General features: G+C 47.4%; 1 protein-coding gene across 1 annotated transcript; it reads right to left on the reverse strand.

Moving 5' to 3' along the window:
- Nucleotides 1-9,490: 9,490 nt before the first annotated feature.
- LOC149350301 (hemocyte protein-glutamine gamma-glutamyltransferase-like) lies at nt 9,491-20,886 on the reverse strand. The gene is made up of 14 exons (XM_089576871.1): nt 20,739-20,886; nt 19,705-19,908; nt 18,310-18,588; nt 17,221-17,339; nt 16,936-17,043; nt 16,025-16,202; nt 15,231-15,369; nt 14,616-14,719; nt 14,038-14,215; nt 13,339-13,436; nt 12,368-12,616; nt 11,681-11,844; nt 11,030-11,169; nt 9,491-9,746 (listed from the first exon to the last, which is right to left on the reverse strand). The coding sequence occupies exons 1-14, from the start codon at nt 20,884-20,886 to the stop codon at nt 9,608-9,610; spliced, it is 2,247 nt and encodes a 748-aa protein (XP_089432997.1). The 3' UTR covers nt 9,491-9,607.
- Between the last annotated feature and the right edge of the window lie 794 nt (nt 20,887-21,680).

The following is a 21,680-nucleotide window of genomic DNA, read 5'->3' on the forward strand; positions in this document are numbered from 1 at the left end:
GCGAAATATATTTCGCCCCGGCGCGTTCGGGAAAGGAGGATCCATCGCTTTCGGCGGTTCTTGTTTCCCCGGAGGCGATCGGCCGCCTGCAGCTGCTGCTGGTTCGGGTGCCGGCCTGTTGATCGAAAGCGTGTTTGTTTATTTTTGCATTCTGAAAAACGCTCATTCCGAGAGGATATCAGGTCGAGAAGCAGAAAGGGAAAGTTTTGTATTTTCGGCGGACGATTTTTTACTTCCCCAGAGCGGGCGTCGCTCAATTGATGTCTGGCCGTATTGAATTTCTTCGGCCGCCCATTGAAGCGCAGCGCGCCGACGCTGAATCGTCACTTGATTGAAGACGACGAGGCGGCTGTAGATCACTCTGACGGCTCCACAAAGAGCGGCGCGTCACGCGCGCCGTGTCGGAGCTCGCATGTCTTCCCGCGAAGCGACAGTAACTGTTTTTCTGGGCCACGAGATTGTAACAGATCCTATCTGCGCGCCCAATAGAGGCGCGCTCCGTGCCGAGGCAGCGGAGCATCGCTTTCTTCACGTCTCGCGCACCTGTTCGTGCGCTGAGACAGAAAGGGTGGTGGCGGCGGCCGTGTTTCGCGCGAAGATTTAACGTGGCAACATGCTTTTATTTAACGCTATTAACAGCTACGCCTGTTATTGCTCACCTTGCTGTGGCAAGGTGTTGCCTGCTCATCTGCACATGCCAGTCGCAAGTGGCGCTGGCAGGGATAAATGACGAGCAACGAGGACGCTTATTGGCCGCCACGGAGCGTTTTCTTTTGCCTTCGCCCTTTCTTTTTCTTTCCAGATTCACTTCGAGTTTTGTTTCACTTTGGCTCGGAAGCAGCGCAATTCGAAGACAATGGATGTCACAGGATATATGTGTTCTGCATTCTCTGTAACAACCTGTCGAAAGTGCGCGCTCTCTCAAACGGCAGTTGGGCTTTTTCTTGTCCGCAGGCAAGCCGCCCTAAGCACCCTTTTTCCGCGAACTGTTACTCGAGCTCTATTTTCGCCTCTGGGTAGTCGCATAATTTATTTTGTCACTTCACTCGCCTCACGTATGCCAACTATGTTGTTACTTTTACTTTTCTTTTTTCTTTGTACCCTAAACAATAAAGCTATCAGTGGGATTCAATTGACGGTGGCATAGAAAGGCTGCCTGAGAACGGCACCTTGTAAGCTTGTTATTGATGCTATTGCGTTTGCGGCGAAAAGAAATTGATAACAAAAAAGACAAGGCCGCGAGCAGGGGTCTTACATAAATAATTTTTTGCAAGCTGTCGGTAATTTGGCCTTTAATGTGGCCTCATTAATGCACAGCTCTTTCGTGGTAGTCTCTACTGGTTTGTCATGCTCAATTCAAGCTCGTGCGCGCGCGTCACTTAGGAGCGAACGGCTTTATTACCTTCGTTGTCATATCAGCAAATTCCGGCACAGGGAATAAAGCAATGATTACGGCAGTCATTATCAAGTGCCTTGTTCTCTTCCAGATACCAGTGCTAACCATGACTCTGTATAACAACTCCCTTGCCTTTCCACCTGCATTTCCAGTATATTTCACTGTTCAAGTTTCAGCCATTTGAGTCCTGCTCGAATGATGGCAAAATTTTACGATGAGATAGCGGTGGCGCAATAATATATTTTACTTCTGATTTGAAGGCAAACAAAAACAGGGAACAAAACAGGCGACAGTGATTACGGCATTCACAATGTATTGCCTTGTTTTATTTTACGTCACGAAGACGCGTGCACGAGTATGCAGCAGCGCGTTCTCTCTTGTGCCTGTATTTCCGCCCTATTGTACTGCACGAATTTTAGGAGCAAGATTTGTGTTCAAATAAAAGCATGATTTTCATACAGAATGCCTAGAAATTCTTTGTATCAATACTTACTCCTATGCTACGTACATCTCCCTTCAATTCAGTGAAGTCGAGAGGAAAATAAATTTTAGCTGTTTCCGAAGCGCATGCCCAGCTTTCATGGACATCCCCAACTGGCGCCATCTGTCGGCACCCAATCGCGAACACCGCTTAATTGATTTGTAGTATTTTTGTTTGCAATTAAAAGAACATCAAGGCACCTCTTGAAATAGCCCTCCAAGACGTTGATACTGATGGCTTACTCTTACTACACGCTGTAGAACCTGACTTACAAAATGCTTCCTGCAGTCGCACCCAAGAGTTCCGAGGCCAGAGGGAAATTAATGGGGCGGCCAAACATTCAAAATTCCGACGCTGCTTGTTTATGCTCAGCGCCGCTAGAGTTTCTTGTTTCGCCGTTAGTGTGTGTGTGGGCGTGCGCGTGCGCCTATGCCTGTGTCATGCGCGTGCTTGTGCGTGTGCAGCCACTACCCTTGATGCACACTATGGTGGGCGCACACACGGCCACTCACTGGTAAAAATGACTCTTCGCCCACATTAACCTCCTCCGTTAGCGCTGGCACATGTCATTCTGTCCGAAAAAAAAAAGTATGCAGCGTTGCAGAAAAAGTTGGTCTGAACCGAGTCCTGAACCGGTTCGGAACAGTTCCTTTCAATCGTTCCGGTTCGGGTTCAGTTCGAAGATTGCGAAAGAAATATGGGTTCAGTTCCGGTTTCGGGTTCAGGTTTTGTTGCGTTTCAACGCCCTGGCCTCTATCCAAATGCAGCAATCAACTTCAGGGAATGATGTGCATTCATCATAATTTATATATATATATATATATATATATATATATATATATATATATATATATATATATATATATATATATATATATATATATATATATATATATATATATATATATATATATATATATATATACGCTTCGTTAAAGGAAACATATTTATTTGACTCGACGTTTCGATCGGAAGACCGATCTTCGGAAGATTGGAAGATCGGTCTTCCGATCGAAACGTCGAGTCGAATAAATACGAGGTCTGTTAGAAAAGTATCCGACTTTATTTTTTTTTTTTGCGAACACCTGATGGATATGAAACAAGCGCGCTTGCACCAGCCGACCTTGAACCTTCGTGCGCGTGTACGAATATTTTCCGGCCTGCCGATAGTGTCAGTCGCTGGGACGCAGCGTTTGAGTGAGGCAGTGCGCAGTGCTCTCGTCGGTTTTTTATTACAAGGAAAATGGCGGAGCGACAGGAGCAGCGCTACTGCATCAAATTTTGCCAGAAACGGGATGACAGCCAAGTGGAAACTGTTCGGAATATTTAGTGCGGCTTTCGGTGAAGATCCTATGAGCAGCACACAAATTAAACAGTGGTACAATTGGTTTAAAGATGGCCGCACATCGGCGGAGACCGAGCCACGCTCCGGTCGGCCATCATCATGCCGAAATGACCAGGTCATTGCCGAAGTGAACGCTGTGGTTATGCGGGACCGTCATGTGACTATCCGAGAAATTGCGGAAGAGGTGGACATCAGCAATTTTTCAGCACATTCCATTATTCACGAATATTTGGCCATGGAGAGAGTTGCGGCGAAATTCGTGCCGAAGCTGCTTGGTGGAGCAAAAGCAGCTTCGTGTTGAAGTCTCACAGGAAATGCTAGATTCCACAAACAGTGACCCCGACTTCATAAACACCATAATCACTGGTGACGAGTCTTGGGTGTACGGGTACGACCCGAAAACCAAATTCCAGTCGTCACAGTGGAAGCATTTCATGCCACCGAGACCAAAGAAGGCCCGCCAAGTGCGCAGCAATGTCAAAGTGATGCTGACAGCTTTCTTTGACTCCCTCTGTGTGGCACAACACGAGCATGCACCCTACAGGGTCAAACAATGATCAAAGAGTACTATAGGGACGTCTTCCGTCGCCTACGTGGTGCTGTGAGGCGCAAAAGACCGGAGGTGAGGTCAACACGAAAGTTCCGCATCCATCACGATAATGCTCCTGCACATTCCTCGCACTTGATTCAAACTTTTTTGGCGAAAAACCAGACCCCTGTAGTTCAACAGACTCCTTACTCTCCTGATATGGCCCCCTGCGACTTCTGGCTGTTTCCCAAGGTCAAGAGGACATTGAAAGGAGCGCGATTTCATACAAGAGAGGACATTATGGCTGCAACGACAGCTGAGCTAAACTCCATTCCGAAAGAGGCCTTTTCGGAATACTTCCAACAACGGCAGCACCGCATGGTGAAATGTGTGGAGTCCCAAGGAGACTACTTTGAAGGTGATTAGGTTTCCAACGCTCCAGTTATGCCAGTTTTTTTTCTCCGGCCAAAGGTCGGATACTTTTCTAACAGACCTCGTATGTTTCCTTTAACGAAGCGTATACTTCGCTATATACTCTTGTAAGCAGTCAAGTACTTTATGATTTCGCAATCTATATATATATATATATATTAAGCAAACAAGGGAAGGGGAATGAGGGGCTCGTTATAAATATGAAAGAAGCCAACAGCCACAGAAACCAAGGGGCACAGGGGATTTTTTGGTCGTGGGTTCGGATCCCACCGGCGGCAGTGGTTGTTTTTTCTTCTGCTTTTCTAATCAATTCGCTTTAAGCGATAACATATTAAGTAATATTCTAAATTGATCAACACCACAAAATAAATAAATTAATTAAAAAAATCCCCTGTGCCCCTTGGTTTCTGTGGCTGTTGGCTTCTTTCATATTTATAACGAGCCCCTCATTCCCCTTCCCTTGTTTGCTTAATTGCTTAGCGAGGGCCTCGGTTCTGGCAGCCTTGACGCCATAGGAAGCATAAGAGGGTTCTCACGCAGCTTCCACCCTCTCCGTTCGATGGCGTTCTACGTCACACCTGCGGTAACTCAGGACGTTCCACGTCCGCCGCTTAGGAACGTGGGTGGCGCTGATGAACACTCTCAAAGTTAGGTTACTTGTAAACATAAATACCCCCGAAAGCAGAAGATTTGACAGCCGTCGCCGTAGCTCAGAGGTAGAGCACCGGACGCGTAATTCGGAGGTCGTGGGTTCGGATCCCACCGGCGGCAGTGGTTGTTTTTTCTTCTGCTTTTCTAATCAATTCGCTTTAAGCGATAACATATTAAGTAATATTCTAAATTGATCAACACCACAAAATAAATAAATTAATTAAAAAAATCCCCTGTGCCCCTTGGTTTCTGTGGCTGTTGGCTTCTTTCATATATATATATATATATATATATATATATATATATACACACTGTTTTCGTTGCAATACAGTTATTCAGTTATGTCGTCGACTGGAAGACCACGCCATGAGCAAAACCCCCGCGTCCTTGCTAGACCGGCGTGCCTTCGTACAATGCAAAAACATAATTCAACACCACTGTGGCTATGCTGAAGGCCCGATAGCCCTAGAGCAGAGCGCGCTTGATAAAGCGACGCATACAGACACCCGATCAGCACTTGTGTTCTGCCCTCTCGGTTCTAAAACATACTTTTCGAACTTATACTAGGATTATGTCACGCCATGCGCAACAAGTGTCAAAGGCGTACATACCTAAAATTTCAAACGGAAACAAACAATATTCGTTTAATTGGCGTGAGGATGTGCCTTGTAGCAATTTTCATTCGCAGACGTTCAGCGGAACGCCGTTTAATACGATTTTCAATGTTGTCCAAGCTGCCGCTCAGAATATCGACACAAATCGAGTGACGCCGAGGTGCACTTGCTCCAATTACTGTAACGCACCAAACTGGGAGGCTGTTCACAGGAACAACCAGTGCTTGCCGGTGACGCCGACATCATCAGGAATTTGGTAGTCGAGGCTTCATTTGATTTCTTTTTTTATTCAGTCACAACCAAAACCAACTCAAGCAGCATTGCTACAAGCATCTGGATCCTTAGCTCGCAGGCTAGTTGGGATCCATGCACATAATGTTCAGAAAACTAAATCAGCCGACAGCACAGACATGGGACACACTTTCAAAGGAGCAAAAAGGTCACAACCTGTTGCAATAGTAAGACTTTAGGCGCGCAGAGAACTTAGTATTTTGCTTTATTTCTATTGAGATTTCATTCCAGATTCTAGTCCCTACAGACAGAACAGTTCTTTTGCCATACACATTTTTGTTACTTGGAATGAGAAAGTTATTTATCGCAACGCTTCGTGATCTATATTGTGAGGAGAAAAAGTGTAATGAGGATAAAGGATAGTTGCTGGTGATCGAGTGGTGCACCATTATCGCAGTTTTATGTTCAATTATTAGATGAAGTGGAAGTACCTCTAAAGATTTGAAAGGAAGCAAAGTATGAGCATGGTAACTAGCAGATTATGTGAACCTAACTGATCTTGTTTGAATTCTGAAAAGTGGTTCTAAATATATCGGTTAGGTATGGCCCCAAGGTTCAACACCAACGGAAAGGTTGGCCGGTCGACCATGATGTCAAGAAGCACATAAGCGCTGTCGCTGACTGAGGCCAAAACAGCAGAAACAATATTAACGCTGCGCACTGGTTTTTTCAGCTCATTTTCATAATAACCATGTCCGTAGACCTCTTTCAAGGCAAAACAAACAAACAAACAGAAACTCAAAAAATGTGTGCCTGTGCCCCTTTAAAACATGTTTAAATAAATGAAGAATTAGCTAAAAACATTGCGGTAGAATAAGTACCAGATATCTGATTATCTTCATGCTGTTCCTTCAGTTTCGTACTATGGAAAACTACATTTCCTTGAAGGCGAATTTTCGGGTAGATAACGGCCGGGATTAGCCCGAGTTTCCTTAGAAACTCGCTCGGGGCAAACGAAAAGACCTGTACATTTTGCGCACGTAAACGTTTGGTGTTGGAAGTGTAATAAGTCAAATGAAGCCCTTTCGGCGGTTCTGGATGGACATACTTTCAGGCGCTCACTAAAAGTGGTACGATTTTTAGCATCAGCTTTTGCTATTGCACATGATGTAGTGCATAAGTACTCGTACGATGGTCATTGGACCCTGAGCTCCACCAAGACCCAGGTCATTAAGAATATCACCCCAAAATACCGCATATGTGTGCTTGTATATTTATCTATTATAGCCTTTGGCTCGGAGAAATGCGTAGTTATTTTTTTATTTTTTTATGAAGTGATTTTGAGAATAGCGGGTCAGCGCCGCAAGTGATTCCAACGACGGGAAGGTCTTCGCAAGTAGCAGATGGCGGTGTTCCGGGAGTACCAGAGGCAATCGCACGCGGAGCATCCAGAACCGAAAAGATCATGCTGCTCAGGCAACCGGATTGAGCCTTCGCACTTGTCTCGTCTCGATGAGTCTTGCGGGCTCTGGTTCCTCGGCCCGCACCGTTGGTTTTTCGCGCCTCAGTCGCATCCGTTCACGAATGCGCACTCAACGGTTTTCTCGTAGGGCTGCTGCTTCGCCTTTCGAGCGCACCGATTCGGCACAGCACACCCGGTCTGGACGCCTGCGCCTCGCAATGCCAGTCACGTGAACAGCTGCGCCACTTGTCACGTGATGATGACGCCATTTCGTGGGAAAGACGCAATTTCCGCACAACGATCGAGGCTTTAGCAGCTGCCGTTGTGCGAAAAAAAAACGCAGCAGAAAACTGAAGAAGGCAGGCTGTCCGACTGCTAATTATATGGTGTTAGCTACCGAGTTTTGGAAAGGGTGGCAATATTCACTGGCGATGATGTCCCGCCGTGGCTGCTTAGTGGCTGTGACTTTTGGCTCTCCCGATGTGATATGACATAGAAGAGGGCGGAGATGCATTCATGTGCTAAATCGCAATGGGAAGGACGCCAAGTAGTACACCTTAGCAACGCAGTTATATGGCTGTGTCTCCGAAAAGGCACGTCAACTTCGCGATCTGCGGAGTTGGAGCCGGTAGTGGTGAGTTGAGCTATACCGACAGCGACTTTACGGAGACTTACGCCATGCCTGATATAGTTTGGGAGACTCGGAAGAGTTGTGGGAGGGCGTATGCTTTATGCCTTTTGCGCAAACGCGCAATAGGCACGAAGCTTTAGTCCCGGGTAATGAGCTTCTTTAAAGAGCATGGTTTGCGGGCACGATACTGCGTGTTTCTCCCGAAGGCCGCGACGGTTTCATTGCCGTATTGTGGTAAGAGAAATAATGGTCGGGCCACTGTAGGAAGCGGCGAAGGCTGATGCGGCGGCATTGTGGAGCTTGAAGGGCCAAGGTGAGCGAAGGATGTAAATGATAGGGAGGAGGAGGTATTCAAGGTGGGTAATATAAACGGACAGCTCATTACTCTATTCTTGCACTGCCTGTAGACAGTTCGCACGAGAATAAAGGAAACTTAGCGTTCAGTAATCGTTAATGGTGCACTAACGATGAGCGTAGGAGGCGGCGAGCACTTAGGAATGACTTGTGTGTTTAAGAGCGTTGTCGGGAGGGATGAGTAAAGCCACTGCCTGCCGCGAATCAAAGAATAATCGATGATCTCTTCTTTTATTTCCCGTGGCTTGCGTCAGCTGCCTTTCCTTATAACCCAAAAGACGCGGGTTCAATAAAATGCTAGAGGCCCGTGTACTGTGCGATGTCAGTGTTGCGATGTTATTGCGATGTTAGTCTACCACAGGCACACGCTGGCACGTGCAAAGCAAGAAAAAAAAATAGCGCTCTGTCCGGTACAGCACTGCTGATGCAGGAAAGCAGTCACCCAACAGCCATTATGGAAGTTTCAGATTTCTTTTTCTGTACTACTTGACCTAACTGTCTTGAAGAAGGCCGCAAATCTCACCAGATGAAAAGAGCCGCCGCGGTGGCTTAGTAGCTATTAGCTATGGGGCTCGGCTGCTGACCCGAAAGACGCAGGTTCGATCCCGGTCACGGCGGTCTCATGTTTTGCGCTGTTCCATCAAGAATGAATAACCAACATGCCCAAGCTGCTGTCCCGGTCTCATTTCGATGGAGGCGAAATGCTAGATCCTCGTGTACTGTGCGATATCAGTTCACACTAAAGAACCCGAAGTGGTCGAAATTATTCGGAGCCCTTCACTACGGCGTCCCTCATAGCCTGAGTCGCTTTGGGACATTAAACCCCTATAAACCAACCAAACCAGCCTTTTCTTATAGAAGTGTCATTGAAAATTTTCACGGAGTTGGAGAATAAAGTACATTCAAGTTTGGACAAATACCATGAATAGTACAAAATATTGGAAATATTACCTACCAGTAGGAAAAATAAATGATTTAATTAGCGCTGAACACACTAACAGGGCGCGGTGGCGTCTGGCAGATATGTGGCTGTTTTGATCGCAAAAATGCAGGCATTGTCAGTGTGTCTTTTTAAGTTGAGCCCAAGCCTCAAGTCATCGCACTGACTTTGGCAATGTTTGTCCAACAGAAAAATAAAGTGAGAGATTCATGGTAAAGGTGAAAGTGGAAGACCAAAGGTATATTTTAGAAGGCAAAGCTGTGCAATCTCTGTAGTGTTGGATCTTTCGGTTTACCAGTGGATGCAAACAGTTGGACGTGTAGGCGACCTGTGTTACAAGGCGGTTAATAAGTGTGCACGTCCTTCGAGACCCACTGGTAAGTACGCCGTTTCGATTGAATAGTTGACAATAACAGACACCTGATGATGCTCCCAGGTTCTTTTATTGCTGTTTACCAAGTTTAACGGGTTCGATAAGAGGACGTATTGTTGCACCAGGACTTGCTGTTTTGGTCGATTCGATCTTGTGCCTAACGATAGTCTACTTCACTTCAACCACCTTGTTTCCGCGAATGTCGGTCAGTTCCCTACTGTTAAACACAGCGAGAATAGACTTTTCTCCGGGGCGTTTCGGAATGATTCTGCACTTGTGCTCGAACTTGCCCTTCGCAGGCACATCCCTGGAAGAAAAAAAAGAAGAGTAGGTTTTAGTTCAAGAAGGGGTCACTTGCATAATTATGGACAACAACAGCAACAATATTTTCTATTGACGTGCTGTGCTTTCGCCGTTCGGGCCCAGTTTATCCTTTCCACCTCTGGTTGTCCGAAATGGGACGTCACACCCAACATGGGGGAGTACATAACCCCATGTATTGTAGGCTTAGTGGTAGGAACAACCGTTCGTGGTTTGATAGACAAAGGTTCAATACAGGAAGGTATTTCCTTCGTTTTTCCGGAGCAAAAAATACTACAGGTCCTTCACTCTACTCTGCGTTACAAGCTACAGATGGTTGCCGGCCTTTCAATACACCCGGCCGCAAGACTGCATTGTCGTGTATTTTATAAGAAGCAGGATATGCCTTCGACTGCCTGTGACCGCTGAACTTAGATGTGTCTGACATTTCCTCTCAAACCTGCTGCAACCAACGCTTCTTTCCATTAAAAATCTGACTCAACGTTTTCCTCCATTTACCGATGGCCCTTTCTGTCACTCCTTCTAACTCTCCGCCTGTCACTTCTGACCGGTCATGTTATCGCGTCGTGTTCTCGTATTATCTAATGGCAGTGTCTTCTCCTCTGCTATCGGTGCTACGCACAGAGGGAGTGTTTTTTAAGCGAGCCGAGAGCAGCATATACAGGCCATCGCTTATAAAAAGCTTGGACCTTAGAGTGGCATACAAAGCTCGCCCCTGAGTGTTCAGGAGTATATAATATTGCAATATACTGTGCATATCTGGGTGCGAGAAGGAGACGAGTGCAGAGGTTTGGTACACCTGAAATCGCATTTTTTTTTTACAGCAATCGCTGCATAAGGAAATTCCTCGTGAATTCACAGAATTGTACAGAATATGCGTAGTTGTCCGTAAGCTTTGCACGTCGAAACGAAGTATCCCTATTCTTTGCCCCTGACCAATAAATTTGGTGCGGGTGTGCATCCCTCCCGTGAACGGGCTGGCTAATGGGAATATGACATAATATATCCAAAACCATACTCACGTCACCTCTTCGCCACTGATGACAGCGGAAAGTTACAAAGTATGTTACTTTTTCCAGCACTCAAACGACCACAAGTGCAGTTACTTGTGGCCAGCCCTTAAACAGACCATGTGATTTGTTTCGTCTGACATCCTACTCTCACTGTCCTTTTTCGCTTTCGCATGCCCGCAGGCATGTAGACATGCGTCGAACGGGCTGAACGGAAGAAAAAATAATAAAAGGCTTATGGAGGGAAACGCTAACTTACGGTACAGCGACGACCTCGGACTTTTGCATGATTCCGGGGATGTCCAATGTCACGCTGCAGCCGGTCAGGGGCACGTTGAGCGGATTGTCGAAGGACAGGCAGTACTCCATCGGTCTGGACACATTGGTCGGTCCGTGCACCTGTAACACGGAGCGGTAGGGCCGAAATTTAGCACCGGTTCTGGTCATGTAACTACGCAAGCGTCAACTACAACGATTTAGGAGCAAAGAACGTACTATCTTAGCTGATGAAAGCAAGGTCTCCTCTGGTTTTATACTACTGCCAACGTTGCAGAGGTTTCTTTTAATTGCTTGAAAGTTTCGCTCGCAGTGTGAATAATACACATGCAAGGAGGATAAAAGGAATAAATAGTGTTCTGCCTATCGAGTGTACTCCATTCAAAGAGGCCACAAAAAAGGCCCATTTTCGCTAGCTATGCGGGCTTGTCGTTCGCAAAGTGGTCCTAATATCAACTCAGCTTATTATCTGCGCATTTGGTCTGCGTGCCTAGCAGGGCGCACAGGAGACCAGCATGCTGATGCAACGTTGAACTACTCCTGTACCGCACTACGATTTGTCCATTTTCTGCTGATTCTGAGCACACCACTGTCGGCATTGGCTACAGGATCGCAGCGTGCCGGAAGCGCTCACCTCAATGTTGATGGTGGGGTTGGCGATGGTGATCCTGGTTTGGCGGTACCAGGTGCCCTGGCCGCTGCCCTCGTAGGTGCCGTGGGCGAACAGTTTGACGACGTTCTGAGGGGCCAACTTGAGTTGGTACTCGTCGGCCGTCACCGTCAGGCACACCGTCTCGGCTGCGCAGAGCGCGTGTCTCGAGTCATTTACAGTCGGTTACTGCTACTCTGCCACAGTTTAGCGTGCATGGGAAATTACTCGGGCCGAGAACTTCTCTTACTGAAAGCGTGATGCCGCCTTTCGATGAGAGAAGGATATGTTTTGTTCTCTGGCTTCCCCTCTAAACCTCGGCTGACCTGTTCGGCAATTCTTTTACAGAAAAAGTAAATAAACTTGTGAGTTTGGCGTTTCTTGATTTCAAAAACCGGGAGTGATTGTCCCTACCCACACATCTGCTTTTTCTTTATAGCACCGTCGTAGGTGAGGTCGTCAGTGTCATTTTTTTTAAGCATGCACCTATGTACGTGTGCGTATTTAAATGTGGGAGTTATGCCTCAAAACTTCAGTTCACGAATATATCGGAATATATTCGTTCCCGTTAGATGTTCGTTATTGAATGATCACGCGTTTTCTCCCTTTTTTGATAATGTAGCGCAAAGTGAGGTGCATAAAGTTAGCAGTGCTGTGTGCCGGCGGCCTTACACTTTCCGGGCGGCACTTCGACGTTGAAGGCCTGCTTCTTGAGCAGCTTGTACTCTCCGCCGGTGTAGAAGACGGAGTGGGCGGACAGGGTGAGCGAGACCTTGCGTGGCACCTTGGACTGGTTGGAGCAGGTGACGGCCAGGCGCACCGGCTGACCCGCCAGCACCGAAGAAATCTCCTCCATCTTCAGTTCCACGTCTTCCGGAGGCGGAGCACCAGACAGGCCCATCACAGACTTGTTAGGCCTCACTGGAGCAGACCGAGAGGAAGAAATTTTGTTTCATAACGAGGGAAACACAGTTCCTCGGTGCTCACACAGATGAGTAGGATGGCGGGCAAACGGAACGATGATCGGCCGTCGGCGGTGTTTTCACGCATGACAAACTCGACAAAAGTTTTGCTCGAAGCGGAGTAAAGTAGTGAGAAGGCGTGTTACTCTTTCGGCACCTGGATATTTCCACGCTGATTTTAACTTTCTGGTTCTTAAAAGCCATCTAATAAGGAAGTGTCGTTCTCCTCCACTGAATAGCCTGCATGGTTTCGAGAAAAAATAAAAGCGGAAGCATCTGTTGTTGGTGATTTCGCCCTGTAGAAGACGACTGGGAGAAAAGGCCAGTGGTCCTCGAAAACCCCCCATAGACCCGAAAGGTCTGAGACAAGGGGAGGATGCGAACGAGGAACGTGTAGCCGTATTGTATGACGAACGAGTGTATATTGACGAATGACATATATAGGATTGTCTTAAGTGTAGGAGCTGGGATAGCTGTGCGTGTCATACGGCCTCTTGATAGCGTCACCCTATTTTTCTTGCCGTTGCTAAGATTTTCTGTGCCATCTACGAATACGCACACTAATACAAACGCAACCGGCTTTTCTCGTAATGGGACTAGCAATGCTTTCGCATTAATAATTCTTCCGCGTGACTTCAGGGAAAAGCGGAATGGCAGGTACTGGGCGATCTACCGTCTTACCTTTAACGCCCTTGTAAAGCTTGGTCAAGTCTTCCGCATCCTCAGCCGTGTGCTCGGTCATCTCTCCGATCTTCTTGGTGTAAATTAGCATTCCCGCCCTGCACCAAGATTTTTGGTAGCCAAGTTTGAAAATTACAACCTTTCTAAAGCACTCTTATGGTGCGAAAGTGCCATAACCTCTGCAAACTCCCGCAAACTCCCAACATTTCGCTGCGCTCTGAATCCGAGCTAATAAAATAATGTTGTTCTTACACGCTGACGTATACGGTACGAAGAAGCAGTGGAAGTCATTGCTGATTTCAGAATATGTTAGACTGTAATCAAGCAGCCTTTTTTAGGCTTACTTTCTTTGGTTACAAACTCCGAAAAGCCATAAAAAAATTGTGCAGCCCATCATGCAGTGCATTCTTAGAATGGGAAAAGAATTTATAAATAGACTTTTGGGTCACTTTCAGTTTGTAAAATTACCGAGGAGGCTTCCCTTGTTATGCGCCTCACTCGTGACGTACATAGATATTCTAAAGTGGAAAATATTTGAGCCAAAAGACTACAGACTAAAAGTTTTTGTGTGCTTTTACGTAATGATTTTCAATGCCATAACCTCTCTCTTTCCACAAAGTTTAGTGCCGCCTGCTGTGCCATTGCAGTACGGAAACAATGTAGGCAGTGCCGAGGAGTGGCTCATTTGCTCTCACTTACGCTTCTGCCTCGTTGTAGCCCCTGACATTCGACTGCTTGAACTGTCCGGTAGCCGGGTCGCGCTTCCAGCTCACCAAGTCGGCGTTAACCTCGGCGTAGACAAAGCGGGTGTCGTAGTCCAGCTCCAGGTGCCCGTTGTAGATTGCAGAGACCGGACACGGCCCCACCCGAAATAGTCCTGGGCGAAGGCAGAAGCACGTGATCTTTTTTTTTTCTACGACATTACGTATTCGTTCCAATCTTTGAATAAGCGCGAGCTCGCAGGAATCTCAGGGCACTGATGTTGTTCTCTTAAGGTGAAGTCAATTTCTGTTAGTTTTATGGTAATTTTAGATTCAGGCTTACGAAGTTCAACTCTGGAAAAGAACAGGTATCCAGTAACGTATCTGCTCGCAATCACTCTACAGACAATTCAAGATAATAGAGAATTTCAGCGTAGTGTTACCGCAGACCACTGCTGTCTGCTGTTACCATCAGCGACCGTCTGCGCATGCATGATTAGCGGCAGCTGTATACAACGAGCGGCTACACTATGTTAAAACTACCTCTGAAGTGGGACCACGCTGACATCAGCTTACCATCGCTGATAGTCTGTGGCGTAGCGTCGATGACTTGCCAGCCACCGTAGTCTCCGGGAAGGTCAGGGCGCATCATCCAGAGTTCGTTCCACAAGTGGAAGTTCCTTCGAAGGAAGAATTTGTAACGATAAACGATTCAGGCATATGCTAGAAAACAGCCTTAGAAAAAAAAAACTATGTTAAGCCTACTAGCTTTGATTACCATTATGAAAAAAGACTCAACAAATGTAACTCAAGTCTCCAAACAGCTGCTTGGACCATTGTTACACCAGAAATGGCAAATAGTGCTTTGCTAAGCGTGGTCACGTTGTTTTCGCCGAACTCCGTAGAGCATAACCTAGTTATCCAGAGCAGAGAGTGCGCGAATGATGCATGCACCCCTGTTGCGTTAAGTTCATAAGACATATTGCACTATTAGCTATAAAGTCTGTAAGTCTCTATAAAGCAAATTGCCATAGTCAACCTAAAATGCAGCCTTTGCTCAGCGACATCTGCAGCCTCGTCTGATCTCGTTAATTTGGAATAGAAAACTGCTTATACTTTTACAAATGCTACTCATATCAGAGCTAAGTCAGACAGTTATGTTGTACGTAAATATGATGCTCGCAGTCATACCAGATAGAATCCTCGCTTTTCCCGGCTATGATGTTGTTATTTTCGTCGAAGAAACGCTCGATGAGCAGGTTGCCGTCGGTGTCGTGGGCCGAGGAGAAATTCGTGATGGACCGGCAGGGGATGCCAAGGGCTCTGCACACTGTCGCACGATAGACCATCCGGTAAACAAAGAGTGTAAGCTGTTCGTACCCGCTTACAGCTAGCTATGACACATAACACAGAAACGTTCGTCAGTCTTCCTCTGCGCGGAAGAGGCGGTTTTATGCTTCCCGTTGTCGTCCCAGCAGAACGCATGAAACAAAGTGATAGCTTATTGGAACCGTAATTAAGCCTTCGAGTGCAAAAATACCCAGATCCTCGATTTCTTAGGCTTTTCCTTCGCCATGCAGAACGACATCTGCGACTTAGTACCATGTAGCTGGAAGGTCTAAGCAGCCTTAACAATGATGTCACTGTACTGCGCTGGCTTCGCCGCGCAGGTTTTGACAGGGGACTCTGTTCACTGGTCTCTTCTTTCAAGCAGGGAGAGAACAGCCTAATTAATACGCTTACTGAAGCTGGCAAAACTACATCCGTCTATGATTATGTATGTGCTGTATCATTCAGGCTGTTTGTTTTTGTGGGATAGCAGCAGTAATAGTTGTAGAAGTAGTAGTAATCAGAGATAAATTCAGCGGCGTTGCCTGCAAGCAGCTGAAAGTCAACGTAAGCCTGTCAGTAGTTCTTGCCTGAAGCCATGAACCCTTCCAGATTTGAGTATACGTTTCTACGTGTTCCTGAGCGCTCATACGTACGTGTGGTCACCAATCCTGAGTAGACCCAGCACTGGCCGTACTTGACGGGTGCACCGCCGGTGTGCATGTACTGTTCGAGGATGGTCACGCTCGAAGTCCAGGCAGTGGGGGACACACCGTCGCCGTAGTTGTTGTCCCATGAGCCGACCAGGACGCCGTTCTCGTCCTTAGAATCGACCTGGCATGCCACAGGGGACGACCTTTTTTAGCAGAAGCACACAATCATCTTACCGTTGACTTTAAGAAACAAATGGCGAATCTTTGCCTGGTTTCAGACGTGAGACACGAACATCGCTCGCAACAACGGCCTCGATTTTCAGGAACCATTAGCTTTTGCCATTCAGAAACATCTTGCACATGTAAGCACATCTAGCCTGAACCATGGCATCGTGTTTGTGCTGGCTGAGAGTGCCCACTTTGCTAAGGACAGGACAATTAGCAACGTCGACTGCACCAGCCTACTGCACAAAGTCTGACTTGATCATACTATTAGACAAAAACAACAGGAATGACGGGTACAGGCACACTACCTAAACGACAAACACTAATATCTACAGTAAATGCTAGCAGAGCCAGGCTTCTTATTGCCAAGGTTAATGCTTGGCGTACCAGTGCACTGAGGAAGTAAGGTGGTTACTAGATTGAACGCCTGGGGGAAGCATAAGGCACAGCGGTTCTATACTCTAAAATTTAGCAAAATTAGCTTTCACAAAGTATTTATGCTTTGCTGTCATTATAGACGCCTTGCCCAGAGAAGAAGCAAGAGTTCTGTGTGATGCTAAATTTTATCGAGTCTGCTGAAGCACATGTGAGAGTCGAGGGTAACCACACCCGCCCTTTTTTTTAAACTTTAGCCTCCCTTGGCGCTTATTGAAATCTGAGTGTGTGTACCACACGTGGTCATTTCTTACCAGCGCTGCAAGTGCTCTGGCGACCTTGATGGGGGAGCTGCGGTCGCTGACGCTCACATTGCCAAGCTCGAACAAGTAATTGCACGTGGGCAGGACGACGTCTGTGAACTGAAACACACGAAGGATTTCAATGATATTAGTAGACTTTTCAGGGCTGAGAGCGAAAATAGACTAATGGACCACTTTGGCTGTCTGTTTTTTTTTATTCACCCTCCAGACGTTGCCCCCGGCTTTGCAAACGCGCATATACCCGAAACTGCAGTAGGTCCGTCAGATTTTTCTTACCTGCCCGAAGAACCAACGCTTCCCAGTGGGGTAGTCGAAATTGCCTTGATATAGCTTTCCAGTGTCGTTGAATATATACTCCTTGAGAAGGTCTTCCTGTGGCATGTACACAAGGTCCTCTGAAAAGAAGGGGGCAGGAAAGGCTCGTCTGCAAAGGAGTCCTTATTTTTGCGTTATGATACTCGACAAATAAAACAAAGGCCAACATTGCTGTGCCAAAGAGAATGATTCGCTTCTGCACGTCTTTCAAGGGGGCAAATTGTGGTGATAATGTGCGTCTCTATCTTTCGGCCGCTTCCTGAAAATTCGCTCGAAAAAATGAAAAAGATAATTTATTTACATGGAATGCATAGCGTCAAAGCTATGCAATACACTGCTTCCAGAATGTGCATCTGTATGTAAAGTGAACGTGCCCGTTTTGTGCCTGGTTTTAGGACATGAACGAGCACGTTCAGATGTCTTGGAATGGCTAAGGACAAACTACCCCTCAAAGGATACAGAATAACGTGTTTCTCCGCCAAGCTGCGCCCATTCACTGATTTCTGCTTTCCAAAAAACGCTCACATCAGTAGATCACCATCCATGCCAGTTACACCTTTCCACTTTACTTGCATCTGCAGGCATGTAGTGACAAGTAAGTTCCCCTTGACGGCAAAGTGGCTGGGCTCAGGGAAAGTACGTCCCGCAGGACGCCTATCATACGGTCCCCTTTTAATGCAGGCTTTGCTGCAAATATCTCCCTCCTGCTAAGGCCGCACAGTTGTGGTTTATCTTGCAATTAATAATGAAGGTTGTTCTTTCATTCCTCTTGTTGCGTTGCCTGCTTTTTAGACGACAACCTCTGCTCGGGCAATTAAAGTTCAGGTTCGAGCTAGCTGGTTCATGCTGAACTCGAGCATTTCTTTAATTGCTGCTTTGCTGGCTTACTCCTTGCGAAAGTTCCTGCGCCAAAATGCAAACTTTGTCATTTTTTGTGACCCATTTTAGGTTTTCCATTCAGATGTTCTTTTCGTTCCGTGCACAAGCCCTGCTCCACGTGTGGTGCGCACGTGAAGGCATGACACGAAAAATGTATGGGCGGTCGCTTACCCGGACACCAGGGGTTGAACAGCACGTAGAAGGTCTCCTTGACCTTAAAGAGGCACTTGTCTGATGAGTCGGTGGAGCCGCGAAGCCGTGTCTCGACCTCGAGGCGCCAGAGGCCGACCGCGGCGCACGGCGGCAGCATCACCTTGACCGTGACGCTGTTCTTCTCGGTCAGGACCAGGCAGATGCTGTAGGGCGAATTGTCGTTGGAGAAGAACGAGCCGCGGGAGGTGGGCACCTCGAGGCGCACGCGGCTGCCGTCGGACTCGGTTGGCTCCAGACCTGCGTTCAGGCACTGCTGTTGCAGCCACATTCTGCGCCGTATACTGCACCCTGTCGTATCCAGATTAAAATCCTTTCTCAGAGTGAAATCAGGTTATCAAAAAAAGTTAACAAGGAGAACCGCCGCCTCAACATCCTCAACCCCCCACCCCTCAATGACTTCTGCCCATCCCAATAACATTGCAAGTGCCTTATTGCATCAACAAAATGATGCGCCGCGAATCAGCTTTCAGCAGGCCTTAGTACCGTTGTTACAACTTCCCGTAATCAGCTTTTTCTCTCGCTTCAGGCTGCAGTTTTCTTGTGTTCACTCTACAGTTTCCATTTCTGTCACGATATAAGGACGTCGACGAGCAGCGTGCAACATAGGCAAAACGCGGCCGAGAGATCAGCAAAATATCGTTTGACAATAAAATGTGCTACTCTTAAGGTTACGCGCCTATTAATGGAACCTAGCGTCCTAGCTCTTTCGTGTTCTTGAAAGTGCCACTACTAGCTCTGCTGAATAGAAACAAGAATTCGAAAACTGCTGGTGCTCCCGTTTAGTGGCAAACTGGCAGCGCAGTTAAATGAAGAACAAAGACAGAAGACGAGCTAACATTTTAAAATGCTCTCCGCCTTGATCGTAAACGCTACCTCGACCGTCATCCTAGTCTTTCCTGGGCGGGAGGCTCTCATCCTTCGACAGATACAGCTCAACACTCTTGTCACGCCAGCACGGCTTTATCTGTACAAATTCCGACACGATTCCTCATGTCCCAACTCTCCTGCCCCCTATGCCAACATCTCCCACTTCTCATTCTCCTGCAGGGTTACTCTTCAGTCGGGTTTCCTTCCCACCCCTCCCACATTGCGAGGACTTGGCTGGACTGACTTGCAACTGAAGGTGAAGACTACAATCGCCTGCTCGTGCAGCAGGCTATCAACGTCTTGGCGTCTAAGTGTTGTACCTGAATAAAGTCCAGTACTGCTACTACTCTACTATCTCTAAAAGCGCTGCGCGTTTTAACTTCGATTTTTTTTCTGTTGTTTTTTTCGGCTGCCTTCTCCTGACGCGTGAGAACAAGCCCAGCCTTTGACACCGGATGCGAGGAATGCAAGCTGAGGGGGCGCTACCTGTGTTGAGGATGAGGAAGACCTGGTCCCTGCTCCCGTCGTATTGCCGGTCGAACTGGATGCTGATGGTGACCGGAGCACCACGGCGCACCACGAGCGTGGCATCACTGCTCTGGGTGAGCAGGAACTTGTCGGTTTTGTGGTGGCGGGTGTTGGCCGGGATGTGGTAGTCGAGCGTCTTCACCTGCAGAGGGTTAGTTCCGCCTGCGAAAGACCAAGAATACGGACGACCGCTTGTTGAGTAGTGTCATTCACCGCTTTTTTTCGATGGCGGGGGGGTTCCGTCGAGCTCGCTCTCGCATTTCCTCCGACGCAGCTCGATAAGTGTGTGCCTGTTCTTCCTTTTCCTCTTTCGCTGGCTCTGTCACATTCGCGTGCTCAGCAACTGTTTCTGACTGCTTTAATTGAAATTGAACACAATGCTGGCGTGAAACAGCCCCTGTTGTCTCTGGCTTTCTTTCCCTTTTATTGTCCTTATTAAGACCGCAGCGGTGGCCCAGCGGCTTAATCATCTGCCTCGTATACGAGAGGTGCGGTGTTCGATGCTCAGTGCCGCCGGGTATACACCGGCTGGCCTATGGGTACAAGCTTTCCCCTGACCTGGTGTTTGGGTTCTGTGCTGTGAAATGCTTGCAAAATGGTTGACTCCACCTCGTTTAGAGCGAAACGCCTTGTGGCGTGGCTCCCTCTGACCAACGCTGCCTTTGGGTCATTAAAATCTATCAGCACTATCGTCGGCACAATTATTATTATTATTATTATTATTATTATCATTATTATTAACTTTATGATGAAGCTGCCTTTTCGATGAAGCTGCCTTCGACGTGTCACTGCTGAACACAAGACTCAGGATATGAACAACATAGTGCCATGCAAATTATGACATCAGGATTAGTTGACTCCCACATTTTGGCCCACCTGTGTGCTTAAGTTCTACTGGTCAGCGTAACTCAGATAATCGCTTGCGTACTTCTAACGCACGTGACATGTCTCCAGTCCCTGTGTTCAAGGCTTAATGCGTCGTAATGCGTTACCGGTGTGCGCCATGAGGCGCGGCATGCGCTCGAACTCCGCCCCGGAGCGGAGGCTCTCGATGACAATCTCCATGTACTGGAGGAAGTTGCTGTTGGCGAGCATGCGCTGCCGCAGCATCTCCAGGATGGCCTCGTCGCTGGTGTCCATGGTGCTCCTTTCCCGGGGGCGCTCCTTCCAATTACAACGGGGGCAGGGATCTGCGCAGGGGTGTACGTCGCCGGCGCTGAGTCGTCGCCTGGCCGCTGCCTATACATGCCACACTCACTCGGCCTCTTACTATGCGTAAAGGCTTACTCGTCGGGCAAATCGTGGACAGTTAAAAATCTCGCCTAAGGTTTTTCTTGCAAAACGGGCATGGCAGTATTTAAAAAAAAGAAAGAAAGAAACGGTCACGGGACAAGTACGAGGCAGGAACGCGAATGTTCGACACTAACTGGAACGCAAATCTAGTGAGGGGGGGGGGGGGGGGGGGGGGGTGCGTCGAGGCGCGTTGTCGGTCTCTGCAGGGATACGGGGTACATTTATCTGCAGGCAGCCTACGCTGTAAAACCGGAGTGAGAGCTAAAATAGCAGCTAACGCTCTAAAAAGGAGGCTGGTTGAGAATCTTGACAGTTGCCTGCGCCGATATAGCGACACAGAATTTCTGGTTACCTGTAGCAGTTCTGAAAAAGAAGGCTTTTAGAGCAACTTCGAAAATTGGACAACTTCACAATTTAAATGTAACCTTCAAGTGTGAAGCATATTGTAGCATATGCAGACTGAAAAGTCCGACCCAGGTGGAGATGATGTGCGCCAGTATCTAGAAATCCGTTCCAATCCTACGTCATGCATCTTTGCATAGTTTCTATATCTTAGCACATCAATAGCGCTTTGGATGTAGACACGTATGTTTAAGTGAAGCGCCTTTGCACCCTTCGCTGGGCAGGCCCTGATTGGTATT

Source organism: Amblyomma mixtum, chromosome 3 (genome assembly GCF_055824585.1).
Source record: "Amblyomma mixtum isolate Tamu chromosome 3, ASM5582458v1, whole genome shotgun sequence".
NCBI lineage: Eukaryota > Metazoa > Arthropoda > Arachnida > Ixodida > Ixodidae > Amblyomma > Amblyomma mixtum.